This window comes from Helianthus annuus, chromosome 1, assembly GCF_002127325.2.
Source record: "Helianthus annuus cultivar XRQ/B chromosome 1, HanXRQr2.0-SUNRISE, whole genome shotgun sequence".
Classification (NCBI taxonomy): domain Eukaryota; kingdom Viridiplantae; phylum Streptophyta; class Magnoliopsida; order Asterales; family Asteraceae; genus Helianthus; species Helianthus annuus.
Genome location: NC_035433.2, coordinates 98,350,143 through 98,367,503, shown reverse-complemented (window position 1 = coordinate 98,367,503; position 17,361 = coordinate 98,350,143). Strand labels below are relative to the sequence as shown.

The 17,361-nt window shown below is 34.8% G+C and overlaps 1 protein-coding gene across 1 annotated transcript; it reads left to right on the top strand.

Annotated features, from left to right (window-relative positions):
* Nucleotides 1-5,962: 5,962 nt before the first annotated feature.
* On the top strand, nucleotides 5,963-17,142 carry LOC110872130 (protein transport protein SEC31 homolog B). The gene is made up of 22 exons (XM_022120910.2): nucleotides 5,963-6,484; nucleotides 7,824-7,878; nucleotides 7,958-8,080; nucleotides 9,162-9,258; nucleotides 9,555-9,591; nucleotides 9,683-9,788; nucleotides 9,871-9,928; nucleotides 10,013-10,110; nucleotides 10,203-10,322; nucleotides 10,400-10,442; nucleotides 11,422-11,522; nucleotides 11,604-11,731; nucleotides 11,823-12,390; nucleotides 13,420-13,512; nucleotides 13,632-13,817; nucleotides 14,905-15,118; nucleotides 15,206-15,312; nucleotides 15,425-15,532; nucleotides 15,823-15,951; nucleotides 16,034-16,289; nucleotides 16,418-16,656; nucleotides 16,860-17,142. The coding sequence occupies exons 1-22, from the start codon at nucleotides 6,156-6,158 to the stop codon at nucleotides 16,947-16,949; spliced, it is 3,285 nt and encodes a 1,094-aa protein (XP_021976602.1). The 5' UTR covers nucleotides 5,963-6,155; the 3' UTR covers nucleotides 16,950-17,142.
* Nucleotides 17,143-17,361: the final 219 nt, after the last annotated feature.

The following is a 17,361-nucleotide window of genomic DNA, read 5'->3' as shown; positions in this document are numbered from 1 at the left end:
GCGAAAAGTTCCGGGTTTCGGTCGTCCCCTCCCGCCCCTTAAAAGCTTCGCTCAGTGAGTTAACATTGAAGATATATCAAAGATGTTAGGAATCAAAGTATAGACGAGTGTATGCAATAAGTTATTATGAAGAGCCAAGCAATATCCAAGGAGTTATCATCTATATCTCAATGATCTTACTATTTACATAAGAAGTAGTTATTATAAGAAAAAGAGAGTTTATTAATCATCTATATCTCAATGATCTTACCATTTACATAAGAACTAGTTACTATAAGAAACAGAGAGTTTATTTATAACATGCAAAGAAAAGAACTTAAGAGAGTGAATTTGAAGTGTCATTATCATATCCAAAAGAAGTACTAACATGGAGTTTTGATAACAAGATTTACTTTGATGAGGCACTTGGTTTTAAAGGGTTCGTGGCTTTATAGCCTAGTGGCATCTTGGGAGTGGGATAAGACTTTGGGATCAATTGGTCCTTGTTGATCAGTTCTGTTTTATACATAATGGAAAACATGAAAATATACATGATTGCAAGAGACAGACCAGTAGAGAATCAGAGAATCCAGATAGAGACGCAGCAATAGTGTTATAACATGATTATCAGCTTGATCTGGTTCCTCCTTATGGTGCAATCTAATGATGGTGATGATGAAAACCAATAAAGGGTAATCGGTTGAGGAGAGGAGGTCGATTGATGTTATGAGAGTAATTAGGTTATCTTGAAGTCTAACCCTTTAACCGCTACATTGGTCTCCTTATATATGCACCCAAGAGGAAACCCTAATTAGTTAATAAGGGTTATAAGGTCCATCAACAATTACCAACTAATTATTTAATAGGTTGTTATATATTTTGATCTATATAATGTAAATGATTATAATGACTACTAGATTAAATATTACATCATAATATATTTAATCTTACATTCTCCCACTTGGCCGAGTAATCATTTACTATGAGTATTAGATAAGCCTGGTCAGGAGTTAACATTCATTTTAGCCTTAAACAAGAACTATAGCAGAGAAATACAGTCGTTGAATCATCATGCAACTCAGGACCCCTATTAGTCATACTATAGCCTTAATTTAAAACCTAATCGTTATAATCAAAATACGCATAAGCCCTTTGTTTGATTTGTAACTTTATTTGTCTATATGCCATTATACCGGTTTAACATATTCTTAGAGACATACAAAATCAAACTGATGAGTAAAATTAACTAATACTTAGTCATTCATAGTATGATATGCAGTTGCGCACGGCCATTAATTAATACCCGTCTATGAGCTCTCTTAATAAGACTTATGGGTAATAGCCCTTCAGTTATAGGATCCTTAAGCATATCATGAATGTATTTGATACAAAGACTTAGTTTCCTCAATTTGTTCATAAACGAATAATTGATTGTGTATCGAAACTTAATGCAGCACCTCTCGAACGGTTACTGTTCAAGGAGTCATGGTAGCTGACTTTATCACAATAAGTCTTCAAAATAATAATTATATGGAGTTAATAAACTTATGAGTCCATTGATTAATTTCCAACAACATTTAGTGAATATATTATGTCGTTATAACTTAGGTCGTTGATATCAGTCCATTATGACTCCTCCATGAGATAGGCTTTGTCTGCTGACATAAAGATATACCCGAAATTACATTTTTGTCATCTTTGAATATTACAAAGTTAAAGTAATCAACCGGTTTGAGTTCTCACTTCTTTTTTAAATCATAGCCTCTCGTTTCTTATAAAGATATTGTAATACTCTATTAGATGCTTCACATTAATCTAGACATATCTAGTGTGTTGCAATGTGAGTAATATCTAAACGAGTATAGACTTGAACTTACATAAGGCTTCTAATTAACGAAGCGTAAGGAAATAATCTCATTTACCATTTTATCCTCTAAAGGAAAAGCAGTATTGTTTGTTACATATTTAAGGACCCATTTAATGTTAAACTTATGGAACGGAACTAATGTCCCATTGGGTCTATCTCGGCATGTTATGAGATCTATCACGTAAGAGATATCTCTGAGATCTATTATATCAAAGTTTGTGTTAACAATGTTTTGACTTATGTAACATATACCTGTCAAAAGAATATCATCTATATAGACAAGTTTAATTTAGTTGATCCCACTCATCTTGAGATAGGTACATTAATCCACTTGATTCTTGATGAAAATAATTACGTTAAGATTTCATCACATTATGATGTTGGCAATTAACCCATACATGGATTTTATTGGCTTACAAATAAAGTGTTCTTTAACCTTCAATTTGGAACTTTCATGTTGTTTTATGAACATGTAAATATGTCAGCCATTTGTTAGGGAAAATTGTTTTTAATGTTCATCTAATGTAGTTTTAAACTATTATAAGCTACTAATACACTGATGATCCTCAAAGAAATCTTTGATAATTTATCTCTTCTTGAGTGTAACCTTTGACAATCAATCATGCTTCTTCGTGTCTTAACGCTTATATCAGGATTTGGTTTAGTTGTGAACACTCTTAGGTAATTCAATCAAATCCTAAACGTTATACGAACACATAAAATCCATTTTACTAGAAAATTATTTTATTCCATTTAGAAAATTGATTGACTCTAATGGCTTAATTAGAAGAGATAAGATTAGTAAACTTTTCCAAAATCCATTTCAACTTCAGTTAGGGAGGTTATGTAATCATCAAAGTTAGTAGGCTTTAAACCTAGATGACCTCCTGAGTTGATTATTGGGTTTATTAGAAGTTTCAGTTTTATGGATTAGCTCTTGGTTAGGTTGCTATCATTTTCATTCTAAGTTTGTAAGAGTTGGTGCATTATGGTGTACAAGAGGTGTAATCGGAGTTAAATTCAGAGTGAAATTTAATGACACTCTTCCCCCCACCTCTTGTATTCCTTGCAAGTCATAATAAGGACTTTGACTGCTCCCGCTGACCTTAGAAATTTTAAGGAACTCAACATGCTTAGGGTCAATATTTAACGACCAACAAATTCTAATAGAGAAAAAACAAATTAATAACGTTAGTCGTTGTGGTTTCTCATGTTGAGGATTATATTAGTTTAGGTAAGAAATCTAAGTATTAAGCAACAATGAAACTTTTGTAAGAGTAGCATTAGATTTTAAGCAGACAACTTTTGATGGAACAATGTCATGATGGAGCAGTGTCTTGTACAAGAGGTGTAAATTGAAGTATTATGAAGTTTTCACTCCCCCACATCTTGGAACTATTGCAAGTTATTATTAAGACACTTAATGCTCCCACTGATCTTTGATATCTCTAGAAATGCTACAAGAGAAGTTTCAATGAGGTATGTGACGTCCAGATATCATAAGAAGCTTAGAGACATATTTAATGGAAATCTTATTAATTATATATATTAATAGATTTCTTCTAAGATCGTGGGCCATATGCGACAAAATTTAGATACAAGTAGATAGTCTTTAAATGATAAATGAATTATGTCTGAATATTCTAAGTTCCACGAATGTCAATGAATGACTTATGATGGACCCATACTTATTCCTTAAGCCAAGTAATATTTAGGGTTGTAACGTCATGATTTAAAATCACTTAGAATGATATTAGATAAAAAAAATCATCCTCATTAACCATGTCATGATTTCTCATGAATTTCAGTTATAATGGATGATATTTATAGGTCTCATTTTCCTTTTGTCAAATTCTCATTTGCATGATGACAAAAGTTGTGAAAGTGTAAGGTATTATCTAGTTTTATCTTAGTAATGTTTCAATCTAGATATTTAGAACAAATAAGATGAGAGTTTAAGGTAAGTGTGACTTTATGTTGACTATGCAAACCTCACAACCTTCATAACATTGCTTAATTATGATACTATATTCTGACTAATCTTCAGAATATATATAAGGTATCGAAAAACGTTGTTAGAAGACTGCTTATTATTGTTCTTATAGCCTTAACATTTAATTTTGTCAATAACTCTCATGTTAGTTATATTTGTTGACTTCTGGTAAGGAAACGTTTAAAACTAGAGTCAACTAATCACGTGTTAATAGGAATATTAAAATTGGAAGACTTAGATATCATTAGTAAGTGACTACCTAATTAACTTATCCAACTGTTCTTCTGAATAATGGATACTCTTGTTGCTTATGCCTAATCTAATGGTATAATTATGCAGTGAGATTCTCTCTTGAAGAATCTTAAAGTTTGAATTTTGTACTTGTATTTTGACTATAGACCTTAAAACAATCCTCTTTTAATGTTTCAGTGGTTGTAAGGTGAACAACATCTTATTTTCCAGTTTCAAACATTTATTTCTATGTACATATGTTGCTTATCAACACACTCAATTTCCTTTGGTACTTTTGAGTGTTATAGTTGATTTATAAGGCATCAAATTGTACAAGTGAAAATTTTAGTATGTAATGTACTGGAAAAATGTACTTATTTCCATGCGTAAGCCCTTAACTTTATGGGTCATGGTAGTGTACATTATGATGTATTCAAGAATGCCACTTAACCTTATAGTTTAGAATTTTAAATGAAGGCATGCATCTTAGGAGTTATGGTGATTATTCCACAGATAATAGATTAGTCTTAGGAAAGACTTAATCTGGAATAACTTTAGTGATAGCATTTATGTTAGAGAGATCTTGATTATCATAAGAGACATCATGTTCAATTTATCCTATTCATCATGCTCTACTTTTCTTCTATAGTACCTTTATCAGAAGAGAGCAGTAGGATTATCGTGTCTTAAGAGATAATCAAAGATATAATTTAAGAGCTAATTCTTATAGAAACTTTAAATAAGGCAAAACACATGAGGTTTAGGAATTAATTAATAACCATCACATAATGTTTGGCCTAATTCATTCGATGTTTGCGATGTACCGCGCCGCAACGCTCGTGGGTGTTATATCTAGTTAATATTAATTAATAACCAATATAAAGATATCACTTATGTTTATCCTTATCTTTATCTAAAATTAATAACTAACTTCAATTTTGCAATTTAGATCATTTGTTTTTTTACCTCTAACCCAAAGTTTTTCATCTTTTGCAATTTAATCCCAATTCTTTTTTAACTTCAATTTTGGTCCACCATACTTTTCATCTTTCCCAAGTTTTTCGTTTTGTTCTAAATTTTGTGAGTTAACGCACCGCAACGTGCATGTGGGGTGCAACATTTTTTCGTATATTTTTTCCCCGTTTGACTGGCCCGTCGCGTCACATATATTTTTTGCGTTTGACAAGTTCGTCCAACACGCGAGTCATGGATGGATTTAGTTATTTTTTTCTATGTTTTACGTTTTAGTTTAATTTATCAGCAACGAGCGTGCGTGATTCAAAGATTTTACGTATGCTTTTCGCTCGGCGTTATTTTTTTCTGTTTTTATTTATTTTGTTTTTACGAGCTTTTCCGGTGTTGGTGGTCGCTGACAATAGTATAGTATCGCTACTACTTACACAAATTTATGAAAACCGCTGCAATGCAATGCAGGGGCTTAAGGGTGAAGGGAGTGCTTACCTAATGCTATTAGGTAAACTCCCAATTCACCCAATCACATAGTGCCATGTCAATTCACCTAAAATATTTACCTAATGCTCAAAACCTTTGGCGATGCTTCACCTAATAGGGTTTAGATAAATTATTTTTTTAAAAGGAAAAATGTGTGATTTGTTGAGAAGGAATAAACCCCACCACACACCCTTCCCTCCCTCTCTTTCCCATCTGTAAACCTTCACCGAAATGCCCATCTAATCGATAACATCATGATCGGTAAAGTGGTTGGCGGGGGTCTTAACTATCGGTAAAAGTGTTTACCGACACTTTACCACTCCCCAATCCCTTCACCCTAATACTCATGAAATATAAACTCACAAGAATACTTGTAAAAAAAATCTTATATCCATAATAACACATGGCAAAATGTGATTGGTAATATGACGAAACAAGCATCAAAGAAACAGAAATTACCACTGCAACTTATAAACGCTCGCTGACCACGAAGACCTGAATCAACAGCAAGACGTTAATCACAACAGATTCAAGTCTTCAAACCACAAAATCCCCCAATTAAACCACATCCAAACCCTAGAACCACACAATCCTCAATTAGATCTCAAAATTCACCACCAAAATCGTCTCAAAATGAGCACATCAGCGTGCATAAAGCAAGTAGATCGATCCGCATTGGTCGCATTTGCTCCCGATGCACCGTTCTTCGTCGCCGGAACCATGGCCGGAGCTGTGGACTTGTCGTTCAGTTCTTCTGCAAATCTCGAAGTGTTTAAGCTTGATTTTGGATCGGATGATCGTGATTTGATACTAACCGGTGCTATAGCTAGTTCTGAACCGTTTAATCGGCTGTCGTGGGGGAAATCACCGGCGTCCGGTTCGGAAGAGTTCTCGCTTGGTTTGATTGCTGGAGGAGTTGTGGATGGTGACATTGGTGTCTGGAACCCTAGGGTTCTTATTAGGTACTGCTAATTGTGAGCGATATTGACCGGTATTTGACCGATATTGACTGTTATTTTGGATACTTTGGGTGATGTGGAGTCGAGGAAGATTTCATGACTTACGAGATTAGATCATGTTTCAAATATTGGCACTTTTGAGTTCTAAGTTTTGATATTTCATGGCTTGCGATTAGATCATATTATTATTATCATATATCCTTTACGTTTTATATATGATTATATGTATGCATATATAAGTTCTGCATGATATTATAATTATTGATATCCCACCGCGATAGGTCTCAAATATAGCCCCTTCACTGAGATTTGATTTTGGACCGCTATAATTGCATAGCCTTTGACAATGTTGAATGATCTAGTTAAACAAGCCGAGCCGAGCTGGCTGGTTTCGAACTCTATTTCTAAAGCCTGAGCTCGGCTGGTGATTAGGTTTTTAGGCTCGAGCTCGGCTCGTTTATTATTTATTAGCTTGTTTATATACATTGATAGTTATTTAGTATATTAGTTACAATTTATATATATTGCGTAGTATATATTATTTAGTTAGCATTCACATTCCATTCCTTATCTTTATCCGTATAATTTTACTAAAAATCACTATTCTATAAATTTACCTGTCACTTTTTAGAACCCTCCCACATCCCCTTACTCATCCTAAAAAATATAAGGATTTACTTGAATTTTCCTTAAATATAAGAATCCCCTTTGGTTTTTCTTAAAAATATAAGGATAGGGTAGAAGGATAAGAAATTGGATGGAGTGGTGTTTTTAGGTAGCTTTCTAAAACTTCCAGGATGGAATGAGTGTAAGGAATGGGATGTGAGTGCTCTAAGGGCTTGTAATCCGGCGGTACAAAGATGTCCCTCCCCACGATGTCGAGGTTTAAGTGTGGACAAAAAAGGTGTAGATTTGGTAGTAGTATTTATGTAGTTATTTATGTAATAACTTTACATATAATAATTATTGTTATATAAATAATAGGCACGTTTAGGCTCGTGAGCCAGCTCGAGCTCAATCAGTGAAAGCTCGGGCTCGTGAATTAAAAAGCTTATTTTTGGGCTAGAGCTCGTCTAAGCTCCGTCGATTCGAGCTTTGGTTAGCCGATCTTGAGTAGCTCACGAGCGGCTTGGCTCGTTCACACCCTTACTTGTAGCTTAGCTACTTCATTTTATGACAATTTAGATGAAAAACTGTTTGATTTGTGGACATTATCATACTTTGAGAAATTGTGATCTTACTTTAGCAATACTCTCTTGAAACGAATTAGGATCTTTAGAGCATCTATATTATGTTCTTGTATTTATGGAAGACTTGTTTTGATTCTTTTCATTGATTTCAGTTCGGAGGAAAGTGAAAATGCTCTTGTTCAGCAGCTATCAAGACATAAAGGACCTGTAAGTTTCCTTTTCTTATGGGGTGTAATTTAACATGTAAAGTTTAGTTTCAGTTGCATAATATTGGTTTTTTTTCCAGGTTCGTGGACTGGAGTTTAGTTCCTTCTCACCAAACCTTCTTGCATCGGGTGCCGAAGAAGGTGAAATTTGTATATGGGATTTGGCTAAACCAACGGAGCCGAAGCATTTTCTTTCTCTCAAGGTAACCTTTGTTTACTACATTTGAATAGCTAAAATACTTGCATTTCGTATGGCAATTCCATAGTAACATTATGATATTTAACCTGCAATTTTATATCACAATGTCCTATTTAAATTTTGACTTCCTGTATATGTGTCTGTTCAAGATCTGTTGTAGTTGGCTTGTATTTCTTTGAGGATTGTTTTACTTTACTCCTAAAAAAGGTTGGTTCTCCTAATTAATATATCTTTGTTAATTTTGATTTTTGATTTTGTAAATTAATTTTGATTTTTGAATTTGTAAACCATCTTCATATGGAAGATTCCTCCCAAAGACAAGGCTTAGACTCAATTTATTTAAAATCTAATTTGATTTACAAAAGTTTTAAGTGGATATTTTATGAATTAGTTCTAGGGTGATCATTTCTTTTTTATCAACACACTTCAAGTATCGTTAGTTTGAATAATTCTTGGTCCTTGGATGCATTTGAGTGTGTATGTTTGATTTTGATCTGAATTGATGTAATTATTCTTGAAAAATCTGTCTAGTGTCAATTGTGGTTCTTCTACTTTTAAAACTTCAATATTTGTTCAGCATTGGGTGTGATCTATAGTTGAGCGGTCATTTAACCAGTCATTGATAGTTGACATATGTTAGATATTAGGCGCGCTTGATCTGCGGTCATCCCGTGCATTGACCCCCATTGACCCCCCGTGTTATGTTATTATAGTTGTTTTGGATGCTTAAATATGCCTTTTGTACCCAAGACACAAGGAAGAGTAGATTACGAACATATGATTATTTGTAGTTACTAGTTACTAGTTACTAGTTAAGATTAAAGTCACATGTTTATAATTTTTTATATTGATTACAAGAGATGCATTTTAACGTGTGAACATTTATGCAATACACTGAATTGTGCTCTGAACAGAGTACCAAGTTCAAGAGGGCTTATCTTGCTTCTTGTTTGATTACTATGTTAGTTCAATAAATTTTTTAAATCAGAGTTACATGCATTTCCATGTTGATTCAGTATTTTACAAATTACTTTACTGGGGCATTCTCCATTTATTATCGACATTTAGTTAACCCGTTTCTGCAGGGCAGTGAATCTTTAACACATGGAGAAATTTCATTTTTATCATGGAACAAGAAGGTCCAGCCTATCTTGGCATCTACTTCTTCTCAAGGAACAACTGGTATGGGTCGGAGTAGATACAATTATATTTGAACTATCCCAATTTTATATAAACTAGTGGGTTACCACCTGCGCTCCGCAGCAGGTTCGAAACGTAGATGAAAATAATCAAATCGTGAGAGTTAAAGTTGTTTGATGTTTTAGTTAAGGGGCTAAACATGTCATTATTAAAGTTGAGGGGCTAAAGTTGGTTAATGCTAAAGTTGATGGGCCAAAGTTGGTTGATGGGACAAAATAGCATATTTATAATATATAGAATTTATATTATATGGTTTTTTACTTTGTTTCTGGTTTCAGTGGTTTGGGATATTAGGAAGCAAAAGCCGATTATAAGGTGACTAACTTTATGCAATCAGATGAATTTGCAAAATAAAATTATGAGTGGTAAGTTGGTAACTAATTTTGTATGGTTTTCCGATTTAAAGTTTTTCAGATTCGGTTAGAAGAAGATGTTCCATTTTGCAATGGCATCCTGAGTTTGCCACTCAGCTCATTGTTGCTTCTGATGATGACAATTCACCTTCTTTAAGGGTAATGATTTATGCCTTTGTTTATGTTTTAAAAAGTCAAATTTTATGTTTATTAATTAGTTACCTTTGCTTTTGGCATGCAGATATGGGATATGCGGAACACAATGTCGCCATTGCGAGAGTTAGCAGGTCATACTAAAGGTATACCGTTTATCGGTTATCATTCAACATGTTTATACTTTCAACTGTTCATACAATTTTCTCAGGTCCTTTTTCATATGCCAGGTGTCGTTGCGATGTCATGGTGTCCTCATGATAGCGCCTATTTGCTTACATGTGCCAAAGATAACCGCACTATTTGCTGGGACACTAATTCTGCTGAGGTTTGTATATCTAACTTAAGTTCGATACCGAACCTGTACAATCTAGTGTCTCTCTAAGGTCTTAAAATGTTGGCAATGTTTCAACTTTGCAGATTGTCTCTGAACTGCCAGCTGGAACCAATTGGAATTTCGATGTCCACTGGTATCCAAAATTACCTGGGGTCATATCAGCATCTTCGTTTGATGGGAAAATTGGTATTTATAACATTGAGGTTCGATATATTGCTCCTATTAATGTCCTATTCTTGTATCGTTGTTTTTTAACAATCTATTGGTGCGTTTTATACAGGCTTGTCCTCGTTATGGTGTTGGTGAGGGTTATTTTGGATCAGGTAACACATTATAATATATATCAATTAATAACACATGTTTGCTACAATTTGGGGCTATATATGTAATTTCATAGTTCTTTGTTCTTTCTTCTTTTACTATCCACAGCTGGATCATGGATGACGTCATCAAATTTTGCATTATGCAAACTTGCGATGCAGGATAATTTATGCATCAAACTTATTTACATTAATCATTTACTTTTGTATGTTTAATTTTATTTATTATTAGCTTTTTTAACTATATATTAAAAAAGTGAAAAAAGTGTGGATGTATTAATAATAATAATAGTAATAATAATAATAATAACTTTTTTTTAATATTTGTTATGATACTATTATAATTAATTTAAGCATATTTTGTTTTTCTCTTAAATTTTTTAAAGGATGATGTTTTATAAAATTATCACTATAGGGTTGCGACATGCTTATTTTTATCTACGGATAATAACGTACAAATGATAGAAGCACAAATGTACATGCCCTCGACGCTGCTTCACAGATTAGGGTTTTTTTTTTCGAATAAAGTGACCACGTTTACCCTTACGTTATTGTAATAATATATATGACGTGCTTATATTTATCTACATGTCGATAAATGTTTTATTCAAAAGCGAATGAGTCAAATATAATTGATTCTTTTGTTCTTTAATCTTTACCATGACGAACCTGGTCAATACCGTTCGAACAACATTGGGGCCGGTACCGGTTTTCGTTTTTATGGTTTTCTCGACGTTCCTACCGTGTCGTGACCAACCCAACCCCCCAACCGATTCTGACCGAATAACATCGACACAGGTATCGGGTGCCACATCGAGTGCCGGTATCATACCAGTGTTGTAATGAATCGAACCAATCGATCAAGTGTCCGCCGCAACACGCGGAAATCTTACTAGTTTTTATTAAATATAGAGCTACAATTTTTATTATCGTTATTGTTATCATATTATAACTACTGTTATTGTTATTGATTTATATGCAGCACCTTTAAGAGCCCCAAAATGGCATCAACGCAAAGCTGGAGTCTGTTTCGGATTTGGTGGCAAACTTGTTTCTTTTCACACAACTGGTGGAACTTCAGAGGTAATTCTACTGTTGTCTTATGTTCATTGCATGTCTCTTTTAATAGTTTATATTATTTTAATCCTTTTTAATAATATTCAGGTTGAAGTGCATGATTTGGTTAATGAACATAGTATCGTGAGCAATTCATCTGAATTCGAAGCTGCAATAAGTAGCGGAGACAGAGCTTCACTGAGACTACTGTGTGACCAAAAAACTCAAGAATCCAAGTATGTATTCTCATTCATCATCTCGAATTCAATCGTTCCGATTTAATTTAATTTGATCTTTTGAGGGGTTTTGTTGAATTGTCCGATACAGATCTGAAGATGACAAAGAAACATGGGGATTGTTGAAGGTTATGTTTGAAGATGACGGAACAGCACGAACAAAACTCTTAAACCACCTTGGCTTCAGTTTACCGACAGAAGAACAAAACTACGTTACAGAACAAAACAATCTCTCTGAGGATCTAAGTTCTTTAAATCTCGACAAAATTAGTGAAGATATACTTACGGAGGGAGGACCGACACTCAATTACCTAACATCTGATAACGGGGAAGATTTCTTTAACAATTTACCAAGTCCTCAAGCTGTCACACCCGTGTCAACTTCTCACAATAGCTTTGCTATAGAAGAATCTGTTCCTGCTGTGGAAGAATCATCGGTAACAAAAGAAAACGACTTACCAGATGGAAGTGCTGATAATTCGTTTGATGAGGCTATTCAGCGTGCATTGGTTGTTGGGGATTATAAGGGAGCTGTTGCACAGTGCATAGCTGCAAATAAAATGGCGGATGCGTTAGTTATTGCACAGGTCGGTGGTTCTTCCCTGTGGGAGACCACACGCGACCATTACCTCAAATATAATTCTTCTCCTTACTTGAAGGCATGGTTTTCTTCCCTCTTATTGTTTGTTTAGCTTTATTGTTGAGTTGTTGACTTAGTTTTAAAAAGCACCCTTGAGGCGCCCTCAGGCGAGAGGGTTATTGCTTATGACTGCATGAGGTGATGGGCGTACATGAGGCACACGTGTCGAGAGTGAGGCGAAGGTCAAAACTGCATGAGGTGCGCGCATCTGGAGCACCTCTTGTACGTAGAGGTTATTAATAGGGGTCTGCACGGTCTGTTTCTATGGTAAAACTGAAACCGTAACCGAAATGTTTGGTTTTAGGTTATTGAAAACCGTTCGGTTTCGGTTTTGCAACGGTTCGGTTTTTCGGTTTTTTCGTTTTTGGAACACAATTACGTAAGATTTAAATATAAAAAGTATAATCCAAGATTTAATAATCTTTGTTAGATGTTTACATTTAAGTTTCGTTCACTTAAACCTAACTTCTAATCTGTTTTTATGTTACTCCAAAGTTTTTATTAAGACATTTTCTTTTACAGTACTTGAAAATCATTTAATTTGTATGTTAAATTTTGTTATTAGTTGTATGCAATGGATAGGTCATTTCAAAGATAAATAAACATGGTAATGTTTTTATCATAAATACTTAACGTTCAAGGAAAAAACTAATAATTCCTAAATCAATATATAACAAACATTAAAAAAATGATTTTTAGGTTATCGCTTCGGTTCGGTTTTTTGTGCGGTTCAGCTATTTTCGGTCCTTTTTTTTGCGGTTTCGGTTCGTTTTTTTCGGTTTTCTGCTCACCCCTAGTTATATACATATATATTAAATTGTATATAGAGACTATTTATATCTGAATTTGGGTACATGCTGATAGAAACCTTTCAGGAATGTAACAAATACTAAATAAATACATAGCGCCTCGCATACGTGATGCGTGCGCCTCTCTTCTTGCCTCACACATCAACTCATGGATCCTATTGCCTCAGTGTGCCTCGCGCTTTTTAAAATCAAGATAGAAGATTTTTCAGTTTTCATTTTTATATTTTCCTGGCCCACAGGTTGTTGCTGCAATGATAAATAGTGACCTTGTTGGTTTAGTAAATACCAGGCCCCTGAAATCTTGGAAAGAGACTCTTGCTCTTCTCTGCACTGTAAGTCGCCTAATATAAGAGTGGTAACTGATAACTTACAGTTCTTGTCAAACTGCAGTGATTGTTTGTTTTCAATACAATTAACGATGATCCTTAGAAGTTTTGGGATCTTATGACAGTTTGCTCAGGGGGATGAATGGACTTTACTATGTGATAGTCTTGCTTCTAGGCTCGTAAATGCTGGTAATACATTAGCTGCAACTTTTTGCTACATATGTTCGGGGAACATCGATAAAACCGTGGAAATCTGGTCAAAGAAGGTTACAGTTGACCATGAGGGGAAATCCTATGTTGATCTTCTTCAGGTATGAAAACAAAGTCAACGACAAACAAACATGTAATCTTTCTTTTTGGGGAAAATTTTGTATACCCTCCCTCAATACTTGGTATAATCCCATAGTTACCCCAGCAAAAAATCCTAATATCAAATATACCTGTTTTCAAACTTTTGACATTTATACCCTTCCTTTAAAACTTGCATTAGGATATGATAGTTTGAGTGTAAGAAGAAAGGAAAGGGTAGAATGGTCATACTATAAATTGTATTTAATGAAATTGTCAAGTATGAAATTTAAGTATTTTGAACACACACACCTAAAAAGTCTTGGCTACAAAGTCTAAAACTCCTTTCTCCTTATATATACAGGCTAGGACTTGGCTACAAAGTCTAAAACTCCTAAAAGGTATAAAAAGTCATAAAACACAATAATGTCAACCATAAAACACACCTAAAACCCACAGATAATAGAGTGAAGATTACTAAAATAGAGTGAAGATTACTAAAACACCATATTCAAACCCTAATAGTCCATAAAAACTTCAAACACACCATTGTAGAACTATGAATATAAATCCATAATCAGAGCCTTATCATCCAAAACACAACACAAAACCTACATATATGATGTTTTAGTAATCTTCATTATGTTATTTGTGGGTTTCTGGTGTGTTTTATGGTTGACATTACGGTGTTTTATGACTTTTTACACTTTTTAGGAAATTTGGACTTTGTAGCCAACTCCTAGCCTATATATATATATATATATATATATATATATAGGATTAGGATCGTGTGAGAAGCACTAGGCTAATTGAGAAACTTAAGAAGCATTATGGATCTTTTCGTACTCTATACATATGTATAGTTTAAAATTGACTATATACATATGTGTATAATTCAAGATTTGACAATATACATATAGGTATATAGTCGATTTTAAACTATACATATGTGTATATTACGAAAAGCTTAGGGAAACGTGTGGTCCAGAATGTTTCTCAAGTTTCTCAAATAAGGTGAACTTCTCTTAGGATCCCTACCCTATATATATAAATATATTATGAAATCGCTCCTTGTTGGTGCGTGGCTAACTATTCATTATTTTTGTGAAGGAATTAATGGAGAAAACAATAGTCCTTGCTTTAGCAACTGGGCAAAAGAAATTCAATGCGTCTTTATGCAAACTTGTTGAAAAGTATGCTGAGATATTAGCAAGTCAGGGGCGTTTATCAACAGCTATGGAATATTTGAAGTTGATGGGAACCGATGATCTGTCTCTTGAACTTTCCATCTTAAGAGACCGGATAGCTTTCTCATTTGAACCGGGTATGTGCCATGTTAGCAATTATTAAAATACGCGTCCTGTTTTATCATCAGCTGTTAACTGATTTTTCTTTCTTCACAAATTTGTAGAGAAAACTGCAACGGAGTCTACAGATTATGGTTACTCTCAAACACATACAGGAGATGTATACCAACAAATGAATTCAGTTGTGGAGCCCCATCAAAACTATTATCAGGTATTTTATGTTTTTATTTATGTTATAACTTCCCACTTCCATACGTAAAGCCCAAACTGTTCCGTATGCTTTATTGATGGGCTGTGTTACCTTTTTCTATTTCTTATTCCAGGAGAACTATCAACAACAGCACCAACAACCTGCGCTGTCTTACGTTAATCATCAGGAAACGCCACAAAGGAGCATGTTTGTTCCATCCCCTGCGGTTCCCAGTCCTGCTGTACGTTAATGACTGAAGCTATTATTAAAGTAAATAGTAAGCACCTCGAATCCAGCTTCCACTGGTTTCGAGCCTAAACCCGTGCGGTTTATGTGGTCCCACTGGTTAGCATAGCAGTGTGTTGGTAGGGTCCTGTGAGTTTTCCCTAACGGGTTCTCACTATTACCCAAAAAAAAGTAGCATAGTGATTCCACTGGGGTTTGCTAATTGCTATATATTATCATATTTTGGTTGTAAACTTTCGATCATTCTGTCTTCTTAAAATTAACATCTATGTTGCATGCTTGTAGGTGGGCTATAATCAACCACCGGTTACAACTCAGGCAGCGGCAAGACCCTTTGTTCCTGTGACGCCACCAATAATGAGAAATGTTGACCAATACCAGCAACTCCCCACCTTGGGTTCTCAGTTGTATCCTGTATGTATACATACATAATTTTCTGTTCATCACTTGGGTGTACATTTATGTGTGTATGATTCTAACTGCAAATCTTTACCAGCCTCAGTTGAATGCCAACTCCAATTATCAAGCTGGACCAACACGGCCCGGCTTTGTACCATCTTCTGTGGCAAACACTACAGGCCCGACGTTACCACCTAGTGTGGCCCCCGCACCTCCTGTAAGAGGGTTCATGCCTATCAATGGTAATACAGGAATGCAAAGAACCACATCTGGTGGTCAAATGCAACAACCCAATGCCGCTACGGAGTCTCCTCCTCCAACAGTACAGACAGCTGATGTGTCAAATGTCCCTGGTAAATCACTTGCTCGTCCCGAATGTGTTTTTCATTGTTTTTTTTGTGGAATCATTTAAACACGCACACACACACACACACCATGGTTTAATAAATGACCTTTTGAATTTTGATGTATTGTGTTCCAGCTCAGCAAAGGGCGGTTGTTGGAACGTTGACTAGACTCTTCAACGAGACATCAGAAGCCCTGGGAGGTTCAGGTGCCGTTCCAGCTAAGAAACGGGAGATTGATGATAACTCCAAGAAAATAGGTGCTTTGTTTGTTAAACTAAACAATAACGATATCTCCAAAAACGCTGCTGAAAAGCTTATTCAGCTCTGTCAAGCTTTGGACCGGAGTGACTTCCCTGCGGCCCTCAAGATCCAGGTATCATTTTCCAGCACATACGCACCGATTCAAGATTTAAAAAAAAAAAAAAAAAATCGTTAACGGGTCTAATAGGCAAAATAATAAAAATAACTACAAAGGAAACGGTTTACACAGGTCGAAACTGAGTTTTGACCAAACCAGTTATCCAACCCACTGGCCCGTCCATTTCATCCCTGACGGTTAACCGTGTGGTGATACAGGTAGATCTTACCACCAGTGATTGGGATGAGTGCAGCTTCTGGTTAGCAACGCTCAAAAGAATGATCAGGATCAGGCAGAATGCAAGATGATTGAATGACTTATTCTTGAATATGCCTTTTTTTGCGTTATATAATTCAAGATTTTCTGAAATTTTAAAGCAGTTAAAAGAAGATGGATCACAGGGTTTTGTTTGTGTTTTTGCCCTTATTGTGTGATATATTGAAATAGATTTGGTTTTCTTGACTAGCTTTATCAGAAATTAAGGGTTAGCTTATTATTATTCTTGAATTTGTACTTATGTTGGTTCTTACTTCACCTTTATTATAACTCATAATAAACGTTGGCTACTAGTACCCAATGATTAGATACGTAGAATATATGTAGGCATTCCATATTTAAAAGTTAAAATAACTATCATCCAACGGCATCAATTTAGCACAAACATCACTTATATTTGTACAAGATGAGAGCTTCTAATCATGGTTGTAGAAATCGCTAGTC

Bases quoted from the DNA above. Each gene is read 5' to 3' on its own strand.
- LOC110872130 (XM_022120910.2), top strand. From the start codon at position 6,156: ATGAGCACATCAGCGTGCATAAAGCAAGTAGATCGATCCGCATTGGTC. The intron at 9,259-9,554 runs GTATGGGTCGGA...TTCTGGTTTCAG, and splicing joins TTCTTCTCAAGGAACAACTG to TGGTTTGGGATATTAGGAAG. The intron at 10,443-11,421 runs GTAACACATTAT...ATTTATATGCAG, and splicing joins TGAGGGTTATTTTGGATCAG to CACCTTTAAGAGCCCCAAAA.